The 19,178-nt window shown below is 42.1% G+C and overlaps 1 protein-coding gene across 1 annotated transcript in view; it reads right to left on the bottom strand.

Moving 5' to 3' along the window:
• agrn (agrin) overlaps positions 1-19,178 on the bottom strand; it is a 246,976-nt gene that overhangs the window by 128,176 nt on the left and 99,622 nt on the right. Inside the window, exon 3 of the mRNA XM_084553868.1 lies at positions 17,344-17,382. Coding sequence (XP_084409994.1) covers positions 17,344-17,382 — 39 coding nt within the window. The remainder of the gene's footprint in view (positions 1-17,343; positions 17,383-19,178) is intronic.

Below are 19,178 nucleotides of genomic sequence, written 5' to 3'. Positions count from 1 at the left end.
ATTTATTAGTCAGGGGACCGTAGTCAGCGTGTGAAAACAGCTGTATAAAGTCTTCTGTGCCTCTGCAGGATCTCTGTCAAGTCGGAGAAAAAAACCCTAATGAGGATTTTCAGGGTCAGACTTTGAGAATTCTGCAACATAATATCTGTGTTGCAAATTGGGATGACGTTCAGACGACATGGTCTAATTAAAATATCTATTCATTTAATTTTGGGAAGAGCAGATTTCAGTGTTTTTTTTTAGTATGATCTAACAACTAAAATAAAATCTAAGTAAGTATACTGGAGTGAAACAAACTATTATTTATTCGACTGAGTCATCAATTCTGTTGTTGATTAGTAACTTATTCTGTCTTTTTTTGTTTTTGTATTTTCTTGGATTGCTCTTTCAATTATTTTCTGAGTAAGAGACTTAATTAAGCTACCACCAAATAATAAACACAACTTCTCCCGTTGAAGTATGGAAATCTATGACTGAAGTAACTATTTCTATATCATCCATTAGCATGTGCTCTAGGGAGTCTTTGTTGTTGACTTCTTGTCTGAAAAACCACTGAAAGATACAACAATAACTCCTGGATACTAACCGCCAGTGTTACCAAATATACGCTAATTATTGAATTTATACGATAGCTTCAGGGCCTATACGACTTGAAAGGGGAAATATACGATAGTTTGCCATTTGACTGACGATGAATAAAGCAGTTGTTTCATTCAAATGGCCAAGCCTGCAAGTTTATTCCTTGGGTTACTGCATTTCCATGCACATAGAACAGCTTTGATGTAAATGCACAGTCGTAGTGTGTGATTGTTTTCATGTTGTTTTAGTTCATACGATGGATTAGCTGCGGGATATTTACTCAGATGCTCGTACAAAGGGGTTGTTCTGTAGTCGTCCATTTAACTAGTTCTCTTTTTAAATAATTCCCACACGTTGGACGATTGATTTCAGGCTTTTTATGTCATTTTCGGCAAGCCTGGACGAACGTAAACATTGCAACACACTGACATATTCCACAAATACATTTAAGTCATTGACGTAATCGACAACATCAGTGCAGCCCTAAAGTGCACTTATCAGCAAATACAAAGAATCTGTCGACCCCTCTATAAACTCGAGTTTGAAGAATCTGTAGACAGCAGTGGCATATTAAAACCACATCAGAACATTAGAGCAAATGAGCACATGAATTCGACGTTCCAAGTATCACTGATTTTAAACCAAACTGACTTGGAAATGTTTATTCTTGAATCATTTTAATATTCTAGGATAGCTAAATACAACCGCTGGGAAATGCATCCAATAATGTGTGGGCCTTATTATCATCCAAGATACAAGAACAGGTAGTACCAACCTCCACACACACAAAGGTGCACACACACACATTCCACCTGTACAGTACACTCATCTATCCCATCTCCATTTTCTCCCTTCACTCGTTTGACACTTCAGTCTTTCATTATTAATCTTTACACCAGTGCTCTCTTCAATCAGGACTCCTTTGGCCTGCACACACACAGGTTTCAATAATTAACACATTTCCCAGGACTCTGTCTAAAAATAGTTTGATCAGTCTTGCCTTATTTGCATCGTATTTTTCCCCAACAGTACCAGGTTTGAGGGCAAACAGGAGACTTCAAACCTGGCACAGACAAAGACACACATTAATCATTTACTGCGTGGAGGTGAGAGAGATCAAAATGACGGCCTGAAGAATACGTACAATGTTGCACCTGGGGTATTAATAACATAGGACATCGTGCTCAGCACTGATCCCCCGTTGGGCCTTCAGACAGCAGCATATGGCCTGACCAACACCCCAACAATAAAGCTATGAGACTCTATGTTAGCTTATGCAATGCAGGTGCAATCACGCATAATCCTTCGCTATGCTTGACAACTGAAAGGTTCATAAGCGATTAGATGCTTAACATGTGCCACCACGGGACAAAACACTGGACCTCATATACCACAAGCCTTTGTAAAGTGTTTTTTGCCGTTGGTGAAAGCTTAAACCTAAAGTGTCAGAGAAAAGGCCAATAGCAAATGTATTTTTTACAAAAACAAAATTAAGTGGAGCAGGGAGAAGATAAAAAAAAAAAAGCCAGAGCGTGTATCTGTGAACACACACCTTCATTTCCAAAGCACTGACTATTTTTGCCTGTTTTGCAGTAAGCTTTCATTTCTTACAGGTGTGATTTCAACACTGTACCCTCCCACTTCATTTTGCTGAGCACTAGAGAGGTACTGCTGTAAGAGAATGAAAAAAAAAACAGGTGTAATTAAATGAAAACAGTGTGATATGTTTAACAATATCTCATGTGTTAGATGAGGTTTAGTGTGCAGAGGTGGTGTTAAGTCTGAAGTGTCTTCATCCAACGGCATTGCATTTCAACGATACATGACACCCAGTAGTATAAATGAGACAGTAAACAGCAGCAGCACAACAGAATCATTAATACAAGGTGAACATGTGATTACATTACAGAGAGCTCCAATTAGTGCCTTATCTTTCCCCAACTGTTTAAAGTTGCATATCTGGGTGGAATACTCTGTGAAGTGCTTCATCTTTTTTTTCTTCTTTCGAATCTCTGCACCATCTAGCAGAGGCTCAGATTGTGAATACAGATGGTCTGTAAGGCTCAGTCTGTGTGTGTTTGTTCCTCAAGGCGAGGAGCAGAGAATCGGTGATCCTCGATTTTGATTCTGCTCATTGATTCCGCCTCTGGTCGTACCATCCTAGCGCAGTTCAAACTGTATCAGCTCATGGAGAAACTGCTTTAAAGAGTGTAATATATCAGCACAGGCTAGCATTTCCAAGTGTGAGGCACAGCTTGGTGAGATGACACAACCTGAGTTATAGCTTCACTCCCCACCTGGGCCTATACATATGTTTATGTTCTGAGTAAGTAAAGTTGGATAAAAGCATCATGCTGCAGCACTGTCACTTCGCGCAAATATAGTAGGAACAGTGGTATCTTCCTCAACTTAAATAGCACTCATCAAAGTACAAACATTCCAAGACTGCAAGCAGGCTGACACATCTTCATGTCGGAATATGTGCTGCATATGTTACCTCCATCTGTGAAATTTAACAAGCTCGGCTCATTAAGGAGCCCTCTACTCACATATTTGTACGTACAGTGCACAATTAACATACATTTTATTAGTAAGTACTGGTGCGGGAAATGAAAGCTGTAATTTTGAAATCAGAAATGTGCAGTAACGTAGGTCTGTCTGACAAAATGTCACGGTGAAAGATGTGACGATATCCATCACAGAGATAAATACATTTCAGCTGCGGTGTGAAATTACATTCAGGCTAAAGCAATAATTTTGGATTTTCAAGCAAGGAAGAAAATAACAAGTCAACGAGTGTATTATGAGGGTTCATTCTTGAAAAAAAGAAAAAGTTCATTTGTTCATTTTCCAGAGCTTTCAGCTGAATCTCTTTATCGAGGGGACGGAGGTTGTTCAGTTGTCACCGCAAGTGTGGAAGGGTTATGTGACAAGAGACGGTCGTATAAGGATGAAGACGGAATAAAGCCTGAGATAAACTATTTGTAAAATGTAACACATGGATTCGTCTTTGGGCATTTTATGTCAAATGTATCGTATCGTATTGTAGTGGCCTCGTGTTCAATGAAATAATAGTCACACCTACACCTACAGCATGACTGACCTTACCAGTCTAAAGCTTGATTTATGCTCGTGCGAAAAATCGTCTGCGTCGGTACGCAGAGAGTCTGCGTCGCCGCGAACCCCCTTCGCAGAGAGTCTGCGTCACTTGACGCGCACCTCCAAAAAATCCTGACTACGCGTCGAAACGACGCCGACAGCAGGGACATGCGACGCAGACCTCAAGGGCTGTGATTGGTCCGCTTTACGTCATTTCCGGTTCTCAGCTTTTCCGGTTCGTTCTGTATACAAGGGCGCGTACAGACCACCTCCTCACACGTCTTCTCTTTCGTTTAGTTTTAAGCATTTCCACGAGAAGCATTTGTTCTTCAATATCGATCAGCTCCAGCTCCAAAAGTGTCCTCTCTCGCTCAGTCGCCATTGTTCACTGTGCTGTTCACTCTGCCGCAACCATAGAAAAAAGCCGGAACCGGAAATGAAACACTCCACGCACGAATTCAGGAGATTTCGCGACTCAGCGCCCCCTAGCGTTGTGGCTGTAAATTACCACGCACTGCAAAGAAACCGACGCACAAGCATAAATGCCAAGTGACGGCGATCATGTTCGCCGAAGCTTCGCAGACAAATCGGCGCAGAACCCTAAATCAAGCTTAAGAGTGCAAAACATTATGTTTCTCTTGATGATACCTGCCTAAGGGTATCATCATGCATGGACTGACCTATCTATAGCAACATGTCAGAGCTAGAGAATGGTCTGCACTTATTATAAATTAGTATATGTATATATGGGTGTATAAAATACATCCTATCTTGTGTGTATCTCTTTAAATAATTGTCATTCACCTCAGGGGGATGCTAATTCCAGGATGCAGCAATGCAAAATGGCATAGGCGTGGGAAGACTGGAAACCTTTGCACGGGGGAGAGACAAGCACTGTCATCAAAATGGCTAGACACCACAGAAACACTAAAAGACATGTCAAGTGTGTGGCGTGAGTTTCACTCCCAAAAAAACGTAATTAGATAATCGGTGTCCTAGAGATAAAGGCAGCCTATATCATTTTTTTTTTTTTTTTTACTATGCTGTGGTCTCTGACACCACAATGACAAAAATGATCTTATTTTATCTGAAATATTTTTTGACTTATCGTGATCAGCCAATCCCAACAAAGCATTGTCCATAAGAACTGAGATAAAATAATTAAAAATAAATCTCACCTTTTCCATTGCTTGCAACATTTGAAATACTAAAATAAGTGTGTGCAGATACATTTGCAAGCACGTATCTTCCTTAAATAAAACGACTCTCCTGAGAGTCACCATTAAAATAATTCAAGGCAGAGGAAGACTGGTGGAAGCACATGCTTTGGCTGAGATTTTACATCCCATCTGCACAGCCTCACTTTTTTAGAAAAGCAAAAAGCATTACTGGGATAATCCTGTTTTTCATTATGTGCAATATTAGCTGTTTAATCTAGATTGAAAGCCTTTTGCGAAATAAAACGAGCACCGCTTGGAAATTGAAAGAACTGACGGCTCTGCTGTAACTGTGCGCGGCTGCATATAGTTCAGAGAGTGTGCTGGGATAAAGTGAAGTGTGCGGGATAAAGTGAAGTGTGCGATGTCGCTGCTGATTTCTCTCCTGGCTCATTAAAACTTGATGAACCTGAACACTCCCTCTAAAAGCAGCAGCGGTTCTTTGACAGAGCAGGCCTTGCCTCTGTCCATTAGCATAATGTGTTCAGTGAGAGAAATGGCCAAGATCATCAGAAGACAGGATTTAAGGACGCTCGGCTTTATAAACACCTTAAGTAACTGTTTTATTTTTTCAGTTCTTTTGTTTTCTTAGCACCTAATCTAATCATTAAAGCTGCACTAGTCAAGATTTTATTTTTAACAACTGGTCAGATTACTGTGTGCAGTATGGAAGGTGTGCTCATAGTGATAAACACAGAGAATTATCACCAAGCTCTTCAGGTTCCCTCAGCAGCATGCAGGCTTTTAGTGTCTTTCAGCCCAATGTTTTGGATTAGCAATCAGCAACGTCACCGTGGCATCCATTCTCACTGCAGCATACCTTCCAGGCTTCTTATATATGAACCAGAAGAAGAAGGATCTGTAAATCTTCTTGTGTCAGTTAAATATTCATCTGTGGGGATTTTTATTACAGGTAACAGGGATAATGGATCATATCCTGCATGCATGTCATTTTTCTTTTATTTTGTGTCTCTCTAAATTGAATTTTTTGAGGAAGTTCAGTTCAGTTCATCTATATAGCGTTAATAAAAACAAAGTTGTCTCAAGATTCTTGGCAGGAATCAGAGCAAGAAACCCCCAGAGAATGCAAAGAAAAACTCCCTTTTAACTCTGAGCAGAAGCCAGGTCACAAAGATGGACCCAGCTTTTTTGAGGCCAGCTGTTTGGAGAGACATACAAAAGGCAGTGCCGTAGTTGAGTATCAGCGCAGTTCTTCTTGTTTTTCCTGCATGTAAAACACATCATATCCAACATTTTCCCGGGTGTTTTAGACCGACAAATGAAAAGCCTTTTCATGATTAGATATAGACTAAATAATACACTGTTATGCAAAATCAATGGCCTACAGACAGGAGAAGCAGATCAGGGACTGGTTTAAATGAAAAGGTTGCAGATTGCGAATTTTAAAAAATTTAAAAGTTTCTCTGAGCTGCATCTGGGAGAGTTAAATATAAATGGCTGTTTGCAAAATTTAACTCGGCGAGATCCCTTCAAAGACACCCACAGATCCCCAAACCTTCCAGTGAACAGGCTCGGATTTGAACGTAATTTACCGGGCATTATTGTTTACTCCATATGTGCTAGCGTATACGGCAAAAAGTCAACTCTGAGCTGGTTTGAGTTTGCACAGAAAATGTATTTGGTCGGTAAGCAGCAGAGAAAGGCTAGTTATCATCTCGTACTTAAGTCGGCTTTAAGGCGCATCCTTTGACAAACACTGATGCCTGTTTGTTTACCTGGACTGGGGAGGGGGTGTGCTGGTGCATATTAATGACGGTGTGTGTGCGTATATGCACTCCTTGGTGAGCATGTGTGTATGTATCCAGTCCCTGGAGCTAGCGGTTTCCTATCTCCAACACCATATCTCATCTTTAGCAGAAGGACCACTGTGACCAATCTAACACTGCCCCAGGAACAGAAAGCGTGTGTGTGCATATATATGTGCGTGTGTTGGCCGCCATCTGCCCCTGTCACTGCCCTGCCTCACTGTAGCAGCTCCTGACCTGTGCTGCTCTAACAGGACCGCTGAACCTGGCTCCAGTTCATAGCCACTTCAGACGACAAGGAGGAGAGAAAATACCAAAGAACTGTTATCTGATTGAAAGACAAAAATAGGGAGCTTCACATCATCACCCAAACCAATCCCTGTTCCTCTCAGCTATAATGGAACTGGTCGGGGGGGTGGGGGAAGTGATTGAATCGTAGCGTGGCATCAGATGAACCCAGCATGGCGCTGAGGTAATTGCGCATTCTTTTTTTTTTTCCTTTGGTGCTTCTGCTCGCACATAAAAGTCTCATTTTGAACAAGAGGAAATGTATTGCCTCTCAGGGGACTGATGAGTGTTAACATGGCTTCGAGCCTCTGAATTAAACCCCACCCCTTGGAGACATAAATTCACCGACCACATGCAGCGCTTATATCTGACCGAGAGCTCACTGCACTGCCCAGTCGCTTAGCAAAGCAGATCTGCAAAATGATTGGCTTGATCGAGCTGATTTTCAGTCGTTATTAAATGTCGTCCACTGACGTTGGCCTTTGATTTGAAAGGGAAGGGGGGCAGCTGAGCAACCGATGGAGCGCCACAGTCTGGGACCCCTCGAAAGCGTGCAGAGAACTGTAGTCTGTGAGAGGCAGTAACTGGAAAACCTATTTTAATTAAATTTCTCTATCTGTTCTGAACAAACACACACTAAAGGTGCTAAGTCCTCCCCCCAGGCAGACAAGCCCTCAGCGTCGGGCAAAGGGGAAGGGATTCTGCAGGAGTGAAGGAGGAGAAAAAAATAAAGAAGAGGAGGAAGGAGATAAATTGAAGGCAAATTTCAGTTCAGGTCAATTTCTGAATGACGATAACTTAATATTCTAAGTGCGTGGGATGGTGCGGGTAATTAAGTTGTTCCCCAACCTGCCATGCCCTCACTCTCAGTCTAATTTCTATCCTTTCCTCACAGTAGTTTTTATTTCTATTTCCACATTCTTGTGTCTTACCTTTAACTTTCATTTTCTCACCTCAGTTCCTTTGTTCCTTATTTTTTCTTTCTGTTTCTGCTGTTCTCTCCAGTCTTATTGTATATTCTGTTTCTAGTTATTTTAAGTGGTTTGCTCACAGATTTTCAGATCTCTGGGGAAGTTGTAACATTTTGTGCTTGTGCACTCTTTAGCAGTTCATTTAATGCTGACCTTTGTTTCTATAGATCATTAAGTAGTTGTTATTTACTATGCGGAGCCAGAGTTATGATGAGATAAGAAATACATACATTATTGAAATCTTATCCTAGTAATCATCGTGTAGCTCTGACCTCTGGTTAAAAACAACTGAGCCTTCATTCCTTCCCCCATCCCCTTACAGTCCGTGAACCAGAGTTCATGATGGCCTCAGACTACTGGGGCTTTGAGATGATTTATTCCTGAACTCACCCCTCTCGATGATCATGGAGACATCCGGTCTGGACCTTGCTTGATACCGAGGTTTGGCACAGATCATCTACATTATCAGACAGAGAAATAACCCCAACATTTTTTCATCTATACTCGTATAGCCAGAGTTGCGGTAAACTCTTCTCCACGCCCTACAGGACTGCAGCGTGGATCAGTAGCTTAACAGTAAGTTCCTGTGTCACTGGCACCTTTTGAAATCGTTGCCAGATTTCAAAATCAGGTAGTCCTCAAAATCCAAACTCCTGCAATCAGTTCACTGCAACGCTTATTGTGTCCCCATTTTTCTCCCTCCAACCACCATGCATGAGCTGCATTCACGACCGATAGACTCAATTACACACGCACACACTTGTTATTCACTGGAGCCCATGCATATTGTGTAACATTTAGTGCAGCCAGAGGTTGTGGCCTCAGTTTGGGGTCGTTTTGTGTGTGTAAGGAAGGTGTGGGCGTGTGGCTTGGTATTGTATATTAGTCTGTGGTAGTTCCTGTGTTTGTTTCAGAGGTAGTAGACTTAAGAAAGGAAAAGGAAAAAAAGCGATTAAGAACAGGGCTTCGCACTGCAGAAAAGAACTCCAGTTTGAAGTCTGTAAATGCATTTATTCTCCGCAAACGTTAATTTTGCCACTTTCACAGCTGATTAAACTGATTTAACCAGACCAACCAAATCAGGCAATATCTCACCAACAGGAATCTCACGCATGACTGTGTCTTTGAATCAAGCAGAGGTAGAGGGATCTGTCAGATAATTCAGGAGAATGACAAAAAAGTTACAAACATTAAGCAATAAGATGTCTTTTTGTAATTGTATACTTAACATTTTAGCTCTGAGAAATAACTGAGTTGTTACTACGAGAATGAGTTATTGCAGCGCAGTGACAGAAGACAGCTGTGGGAGATAAGAGCTGTCTGACACCAGTGGGAAATGTCACAGATAATACATATCACATGTGGAGCGACTCACACTAGAAGCCTTGTTTCCTAAAACACTGTGCGTGTGTGTGTGTGTGTGGGTGTGTGTGTGTGTGTGTGTGAGAGAGAGAGACGTGAGCTCACTCGCAATGAAGTTCCACATGTGTGCAGCACATGTTGAGTGCATGAATTTGAATGCTTCGCAGTTATCTGATACGCAACCCAGCGAACCATTCATCAAGCAGGACACATGATGAAATGTTTGGCTCCAGGCTGTGCTTGCAGTTTGTGGAGAGAATTAGAAACAAACTTGTAACTGTGTTATAACTGGAGCAATGGCCACTCAGTCGTTCATACTACAAGTGTGACTTGCACATAAACGCTTACTTTTTTTTTTACATTTAAAGGGCCAAATTGTAAAAATAATTACTTTCATTAATTACTATTCAATCTCCAAGTAGGTTGAGTGTTGCAGTTTGCTTAATGCAACCAATGTCATTATAACAGCTCCTCTCCCTGGAAAACAGCAGTGACGTAAACCGATCTCAGAGTGTATAATGGTCCTTTAAAAAGCCTTAAATTGCCTCCCATAAATGTTTCACAATTTTTTCTTTAAAATGGGAAAAGTTTTTGAGACTGAATTATGTGTTAAAGACATGCATTTTTGTATTTTTCATATTATTATTATTATTATTATTATTATTCTTTTTGCATTGTAACCCTTTAACCTGACCTTAAAAGGGTTTGGACCAGCCATTTCCAGTAAATGCAACTACAAGAGTACACACAGTACACACACACACACACACAGTGTTTGCCTTCGGTGCCACCAACCCCTAATTATGGAGATACAGAGTGTACTGGGGTGCATGAAACTCCAGCAGAAAAACAAGCTCAACCAAAGGAGCTCACAGCAGATATGCAGGCACACAGCAGCCTGCCCGTTGCCTTATTACGGGGAACCTTTGACATCTTTCACAGGACTTTCTGTTTTTATGCTCATCACATACTGTGAGCATGGAAACTTAAGCGCTCACACAACACAAAAACCCGCTCAAACAGCCAAATTACACACACTGAGGCACGCACAGAGCACAATCAGGGAACACACAATAACTTCCATCTTTCTTTCTATCAAAAAATAAACACAAAAGCTAAATTGTTCAAATTATCCTCAATTCCTCATCTGGTTTCTTTCTTCCCCCCTACTTTTTCAGTTTTTCCTCTCTCATTATGGAAATAAGGAAGCGGGTGGATGTGCAAGGTTGTGGGAATACTAAGCACATTCTCTGTTTGTTCTCTCCTGTGCACACACTCTTTGACCCGTATGGCAAAAAGAAAATATTCAAAAAATGTAATGATGTGTTAAATGTACAGGACGTATACAAAAAAACTGAAAGATGGCCTTGGAGGAAAATGAATTCACCTTTCACCAGGAGCGCACAAAATACCATTCACCTCATTTTAAATAGAGGGATAGATTGATAAATCCAGATACTGGCTCTTGCACAACATTTGGTTTCTTCTTTAGCTGTTTCTTTAACAATGACATGTATTACAGGACTACACGACAGATTTCATTCATGCCAGTGTACGTATCACACATCTGTATCACTGCAGTGGGTTCTGAATTCAGCCTTGAGGAATACCGAACATTATCACATTATCATGAACATTACGGAAAAATGGCTCCAACCCAAAAACGTAAAAAGTAAAATGACATTTATGAGGCTTAAGTGTAAGTGTACATAAAGATTTTCATGCGTCTCGTGTGTCCGTTTTATGGAACAGGAAAGAAGTCAAAGCGACTCAAAGGTCATTTTTTTCTGAGTAGCTTGACTCTGTGCTAACATGAGCAAATCACTGACTAGTGCAGGGCAAAATCCGGCAATCCCCAAATAAGCATTCTCAGAGCAATGTATAAATACATACTAAAATGCATCAATGCTGCAGGGACGCACATAAATGATATTTTAGACTTTGACAAGTAAGTAAACAGCACATTGTGTCGTTACCCTCCAGTGTGCCTCTGGCTCTGTGTCACGGTGTAAAACACATTCTAATATGCTGGCTCCCTTCACTGACCTGTTATAGCGTACAGTAGGCTATATATTATCTGTATTTCAATGTGTTTCTTCATGCTGCGAGAAAAAAGCCGAACAGAAACACTCAAGTGATTTACAGTCTATTTCTCTTTGTTTTTCCCTTCGTCTCAATATCTTCTGCCCTCTGTCTCGCTCTCTGCTATCATAAATCTTATTAAAGCTCAGCGAGAGGGCAGCGATCAGCACACACACACAAACTAAAGCACGACTTGATGAAATCCATTTGTGCATGATGTGTGTGTCTGTAGCTCTGTATTTTTGGAAGAAAAAAGTAAAAAAGTAAATTGGTGCTGCTGACATGCTGGCGGGCCGTGTGTCAGTGTGTTGTAATTGTGTCCAGTGAGGCACACATACACACATACACTCAACGCACACGCAGATTCTGGTTGACGTCAGGGCATCCGGGGTCCAGAAGCCAAATCAAAGGGGATGACGACAACACATGTAGGCTGTGTGTGTGTGTGTGTGTGTGTGTTTGTGTTAACAGGGTGGGTGAGACTTCCTACTCCCCACAGATGGAGCGACCATACGAGCAGTAAATTATGAAAAGACTGTTAACAAGGATTCCACGGACGGGTCCACAACATGCGGTTGTCATGGCAACCCCCAATAAATATACGGGTACAGAAGACAAACTATCAAATATGTCCACCTTAAATCTGAAATATAGAGAGATGCCACCTGTCCATTGTAGCCTTACATTTTTCAGACCTTTGTGTGTGTTTTTGCAGGTGTGTTTCTGCATGCGTGTGTGTCAGGGGTCACACTGAAGTTGCTCAGAATGGATCAGAATGGTTTCCTGCCTCCGAGGAACACAGACACACACCAAATTCCGGACGCAGACTCAGCACAGACATACCAACAAACCGAATCCACAGAGACTCTGATAAAATTTGATACAAGCCATAAAGTCGGATGTTAGGGGTTCTGCTATGTGTGTGTGCTGGGAGCGTACGTGTTTTCATGCGCACATCCTGAGGTTCAACTGCAATCTGTAAACAATGTTTCTGGCTGAGTGAAGAAAAACAAGAAGCGAGGGGTGAAATGTTCAGGAGAGAGTAAGAGCGTGTGTGTATGTGTGTCTGACAGAACAAGAGCAAAAGAGCAGTGAAGTGCAGATTCCTGACTCTCACAGCAACCGCTGCTTCTGCAGAAAACTAAGTCGCACACAATATCGGCGTGGATATAGTCGGCGCCAAGCAAGACGCTGCTTTAACTTTCTTAATCAGGAAAACACTGACTGTGAACTAGGACTCCGCTAATGGCAGGATATCACAGCGCAATACTGTTTAGAGAAACACACTGACACGGCAAGCTACTTATTTTCCTCTAATTAACAACCTGACAATGAAATTCGTCGCATTGGTTATATTTCCCAGTGTGGTTATTTTCTGCCGTTGCCACCCAACAATTAAATTAGCGCCTGCCCATCACAGCTAAAAGTGAAACGATGACTGAGTTCCAATTTAAAATAACGTGTGCTGCTGTGTTAATGAGACAGAATGAGCAACACAGCCTTTCACCGATGCCGAGCAGCCGCTACTGCCATCAACATGCGAAGAACATGTTCATTTAAAGAGACATTAGGCAATTCTGCATGCTAATCATTCCCAGTGTATGACAGAGGAGTGAGGGGTGGGCTTTTGACGTGTTTCTGCACAGCCATGGCGAGCAATAAGGGCTTCGATGGGCAGTTAGAAAGTATTTATTAGCTCGCATGGATTCCTACAGTCAATGGAGTTTTGTTTATCCTGCTAATGTCATCCTATCGATTTAATTTCAGGGACTCAGCATTTTGGAAATGTGGGTTATTTTCTATCTATCTGCAGTGTCATGAGGAAGGGAGAAGTAGGAAATCAATCACACATAGTTTGGATGAATTTTCTTTGTGATTTACGAGGCAAAATAAACACACAAAAAAATAAAATTAATAACTCGAATAACTGGATTTTTAACATTTATTTTACAACATAGACTGATAGAATGGCGACCTATCCAGAGGACAAGTGGTTAAGGAAAATTAATATATGAATGAATGTATTTGGAACAAAAAAACTGTTTAAAAAACTACTTCAATGCTAATATATGATTTTTAATATTCCTAAAAGAGAGATCACAGCTCTAAATCTGACATGGCTGACAGAGATGCTTCCTGACAGCTTCCAGATTACAGCCTCAGTGTGCTGCCCATCCACATCAGAGGACTGCTGATCGTTACAAGGTCTGAGGTCCCTGAATAACCTGCGTCGACAAAAGGTTTGCTCCACAGCTGGGGGACATATCAAGAAAAACTGCGCTGACAGTTACTCACTTACTACTCACAATTAGCAAATACAGTTGCTCTTTACAGCTTACTCTATGAAACCTCTTCTCTGCCTCATATTTTTGTTTGTCTTTCTTTGGACGACTGCCTCTAACCTATCAAGGCGGATCAATAGCGGGCAGGCTGAGGTGAGGCAAGGCGACCCTGAGTGGGAATGCTGTCGTTGGCAAATGGTTAGACAGTGGGGGTTCATGATACTTGGCTAATAATTTACATTTTTCCTTTGTTTTTAAGAGAAAAAAACCCTCACAGCTTACTGGCTGTCAGGTAAGCATCCGCTGAGATGAGGATACAGAGTTCAGCTATGCAATTTGGGAGTGCTGTGTACTTCTGAAAGGGCAACAAACTTTCAGTTGATAAAGTCAAGGCTTCCAGCGGGGTAACAAGCTGCTCTCTGTTGAACGCCGGACATGACAACTCTTCTGTGAAATCATAATCCTGGAGAGGCAACTTTGCAGTGTACCTTTGATATCTTGATGTGAGACATTCTCAGCCTGGGCCCCCACCCCGGATAAAAGATGAGGTAGATATTCTGCCTCTGTTGTGTGAAATCTATGATGTGAAAAGATTTAATTAAGATAGGCCGAGGAGTCATAATTAATTCTGCCTCTCTCCGAGTCAGGCTTACTGTCAAGAACAGAGGGAAACGCTCCGGCAGAATAAATTACAGGAGCATTTTATGTGTGTGTGTGTATGAGTGTATGCCCTCCCTCAATCTGAGGTTAATGGCTGTGCAGCACATGGTTACTGTATTCTCCCAGAGCTGACCAAGAGTTATGTCAGCTCTAGGTAGTGGTTCTCAAAACGTAAGTGAGCCTGCGGGCACTTTTTTTTTTTTTTACAGGCGTCCCGGCATCTCAGATCAAATCGCATTTCAGTCCAGGAGTTTATTTTGACTGTCAGTGAGGAGCATCCTCTGGGGAGTGCTGTCAGTGGAACTGAAAGTGAAACTCAAAGGCTCGCAGCAAATGGGATCTTGCCAAGCAGGTGGTGTTGCAGACAGCTACAGTCACAGGAGACCTCTGAACTGTCTGAGGTTCCACTCTTCCATTACACTTCATCTCTTCTGAGTGGCCTATTTTGATCTCGTTTGGTCATTGTTTAGTCACCTAAGACTGCAATAAGATGCAATGACACATCTTCAGGAAGCCATGTTCACCCCTTTTTCCATTTGGCCTTGAGGCAGAATTCAAGCAACAGAAGTATTCTGCTCATTTACAACTGTATTTGGCATCACTCAACAACCAATACAACAACTAATAACTTTAACTTCCAATGTCCTCTAACAGCTGGGGACCAAGAGCTTCTTTCATTAATTTTCTTGGTCAACCACGATTTCCAAAGTCCAGTACTAATCCCAAAAGCTGCAAATTCTATGAGCTTTCAAGCTTCAGCCAAACACGCAACAACTGTCTTATTATCAAGAGACGACAGGCAATAATGAGTATGGCCTGAGCCAAGCAACTGCTGCTTTGAGCTTTCAAAGAAAGAGCCTAATTAAAGGCTGCTTTGTGACTTTTGTCACTTTTTTGACTGGTGATTATAGGCCATTCATTGGGGAGGATTCGTCAGCTATTTGCGGGTGGCGCGCACCATAAATACCATCTAAGAGCCTTTGCTCGTGTTGTGCCGAACCTGCATTTTTCCCTGGTGCGTCCCAAGATTCTCTTGCTCCAATTTGCAGAACAAATTCCTTGCCTTTCTGCAGAATCTCCTCCCGCTAATAAGGACATCTCATCAACGGCATTTCAGAGACAAACTGGGCTGTTTAAAAATGCAGGCTTCTTGGTATCCTGTCTGTGATTTCCTGTAATTAAGTACTGGGGAGCCGAGCGTCCTTGGAGCTGAGGACAAGTTCAGTAGAACAAGCCCTGTGCTCTCTGGAGAATCTTTGACTGATGGCGGAGCTCTATTACCCCCCTGCTTCTCTACAGCATCTTCTATATCACGCCTCCCACTACTAAAAGCATACGTCTCCAAAAAGTGGCCTACTGCCGTATTTGGGCCAGGCTCTAATTGTCTCACTAATCTCTCTAGCGTTAAATGACCCAGAGAATCTGGGTCCCACTGGGCAGGCTTACCCCGCTGATAGGAGACTTTGCTTTTTGTTTTGCTTGCCATATTAAAACAGCATAGGCTGCTGATAGGAAGCCTACAGAACTATTGGAAATGTAATTAAGGGCTAGCAGCAGCTTTTAAACGGTTGACTAGTGCAGAAACAAACTGTGCCCTTCCAACAGCAAAAACTTTAATACATGGGAAATGAGTGGCTCAATCGATAAGCTGGGCGTTATTTCTTTTGTGGGGGAAAATTCAATGGAAGACAGAAATGGGCTGCTTCGCTGCCTGCATACTGTTTCTCATTTCCCCAGTGGAGAGCCAAATTTTACTGCAATATTTGCTTCAAAAACAGACAAATAGAGACCTCTGCATAAGATATAATCATTTGTCAAGTCAATTTTAGCTGTCATTAAAACAAAAAGGAATAGCTGCTGTAAACCGTGCTGACTGCAATTGAATCTCCAGCAGTTTTTGTGATGAGGCATGAACAGGGAAAAAAAAACAGACATCTTATGTACTCCTGAGGTGTTGAGGTGAGTTGAGAAATGTTCCAATCAAGCTCAATTATTTGTTCAGGCCAAGCGCCACAGCCGTTTCACATTGACAGTGAACAGCTTATTGTTCCGATTCTGCAAGACAATTACATTCATCATAAACCACCTCTAATTTGATACGTTTTTTTTTTTTTAAGCTGACATCTTTCGTAAACTGCTTCTGCAAACAAGCTGGCCTATGAGGAGAGTGATTGAGCAATTACCAGGAACAAATTCAGTGAGCCCACCCTGTGGCCTTTTGTCCTAGGCATTGCCCAGTCCTCGGATCATTAGAAACATTTTCTCTTCATGTTTTCTCCCTCCGAACCTCTGGCTTTGTAGCCGGCACACAGGCAGGATGATACAACACCTTCAGAACTAGTAGGAGTCCATCCCCGGCTAACTGTCAGTGCACAGCACAAAAAAATAAAAGTCTGTCAAACACCATCTCTGTGCTGCGTCTGATAAATATTCATGCTAGCAGCTTGAAAACCAGCTGTTTTCCTCCAATTTAATCTTGCAGAGATCTACTGTTTTGGAAATAAATTGTTGCCTTTTTAATTAACGGCTCCATGTTAGTGGACCCGAAAACAACTGAAACAATGTGACACTCATTGCAAAGATTTATGTGTGCCGGATTTGATGCGAACATACAGATAACAAGGCAGGGTAATGGTGCTGCTCTGAGCCTCTGGCCTACAACCCCCCAGCAGCCCAATGTTGAATAGTCACATAGAGGGAGGGGTATTATCCTATTACACCCTATCAGAAGGATGTGAATGCAGCTGTGGTAACAGGTATTGAACATCAGCCCAACTAGCCGTGCGGAGCTGATCAAATCAAGTCATCAAGAGATGCTTCTTACATCAAAGCCCTGAGCAGACCTGGCCACGTGCCTGCCATACCAACAGTGGAGAGACAAAAAGCGGAGCAGTCAAAACTGGCAAAGCCCACAGACCGCTGCCCACTTCAAAGACAGGGATCTTCGGTCTGCGGTCATTATTCGCAGGCACCCCCCTTTCCCCCAGAAACCCAGTGGTCGGCGAAGGCGAGCGGACAGAAACCACAGAGGACTTACCATCAGGAGGCTGGGCTGGCGTGAAGTGAGGTGGTTTGTCTGAAAGAGATAAAAGAAAAAGAGAGAGAAATAGGTTTTTAGTTTTGGGGAGATTCAGCAGCTTCCCAGGGGTAAAGGGCAAATAATTGAGTTGCTACAAAAAAAAAAAAAGACACACACATCCTTGGTCTTTCTATCTAACACATTCTAATGCAGTGACTGTCCTGCGGGCATACGGCCAAGCTAATCGTCAGGAGTGCATTTCAGCAGTGCTCTGATGCCATTCATTGCTTCTGTCATCTTCTCGTTTCTACCACACTGCATGATTTTGATATTGTAAGAGCACGTGAGAAGTGAGAACACACGGATCTGTTTTTGTTTCAGGTTGAAAAGGTGAGATAAGAGTGATGCATGACATCAGTGCAAACTTGCTCGGTTTCTGCCCCCACCTGCCCTGCAAACATATGCAGAATCAATCAGACCCTTTTCCCTTAATGCATCAAATGACATCATGCTCCTCTGCTGGTCCACACCAGACAATGACATAAGGTCAGGTTGTTCATGGGAACCATTAGACAAGACCTGCAGTGTCAAATGACAGAGAAACACCCAGGGGGAAAACCTTGTGTAACCTGAGTTTAGTGCAGCTGTAACACAATGATGCTTGAAAATGAGGACAACTTTGACATGAATCATGATCAGTGAATGATCAGTGACACAATATATTATGAAGATGAACTATTTTTTACTTTTCTTAGTAGGGATATTGTAGAGAATGAAACAAAACAAAAAGTGAGCTAAATCAAATTCAGCTGCAACTTATTTCTCATTGTTGCTTGAGCTTGTGATAATTTTTTGATTACATGCTCAATTGTTGAGGCAACAAAATTAGAAAACGGCGAAAAAGTTATTTTCCACAGCCTTTCGAGATGCTTCTAATTGGTTATATTCTCAGGCAGCCTCCCAAAATGTGTAATTCCCAATATTAAGCAGCCAATTTTCACATTTGCGAGGCTGAAGCTAGAGAAAGTTTGTGCGCTGCTGTAGCTTAATTTTCTGTGGATTGACTAACTGATTAAACAGCTAATCATTGCAGCAGTGAACAGAAAACATCAAGTGGGATAATCAAGTAGACAGAAATATGCCACAGACATCACACAAGAAAACACATCCAGCTTGTGGATTTCGGCAGAATCATACTTGGTGTTTGTTGTACGTGGCCTGGAAGCCTGCCCGAAGGTTAATCTGTGGCTGCTCCATTGGGAACAGTTTCAGCTGGCCCAATCAAATAGTTTGGTAGGGTTTGATGCAGTGGTGGATTGAAGGCATAGACATGTCATCTGAGAGCAGTGGAGTCGAATTTGTTTACAACAAATGACTCCGATTGGTTGTAGGACTATCCAGTTGCATGCAGACGTACTTTTGTTTCTGTATCGATTGAAACACACCCCAAATGAAATCTAATTCATATTCTCCTAAGAACTGTGCTTGGCTACAGCAAGCTAAGTTGTGTTTCTTATCCAAAAATATATTGCATTACTAAGCATGACGACCACAGAGATGTTTTTATTTGCACTGTGCATTGTCACCATTCACCATTCACCATCGCAAACATGATATGTTCCTTGAAATCTGTCGTGGCACACTGGCCACAGTGTACCAGAGCACCAGAGTACCAGGCACGACCCAACCAAACCGCCATCTGCACTCCAGCAGCAACTCGCCTGTCTGACTCACTAAGCAAAGCCCCAGTGAGTTGTCAGAGCTGCCTGCACTGAACAAACACACCAACACACACATATTCAGAAAGCCTGTGCATCCGCCCAGCCATCTCTCTCCCAACGTCTCTGCACTGT

This window comes from Chelon labrosus, assembly GCF_963514085.1.
Source record: "Chelon labrosus genome assembly, chromosome: 10".
In the NCBI taxonomy this organism is placed as follows: domain Eukaryota; kingdom Metazoa; phylum Chordata; class Actinopteri; order Mugiliformes; family Mugilidae; genus Chelon; species Chelon labrosus.
The sequence above is the reverse complement of the archived record's forward strand: the minus strand, read 5'-3'. Positions and strand labels throughout refer to the sequence as shown.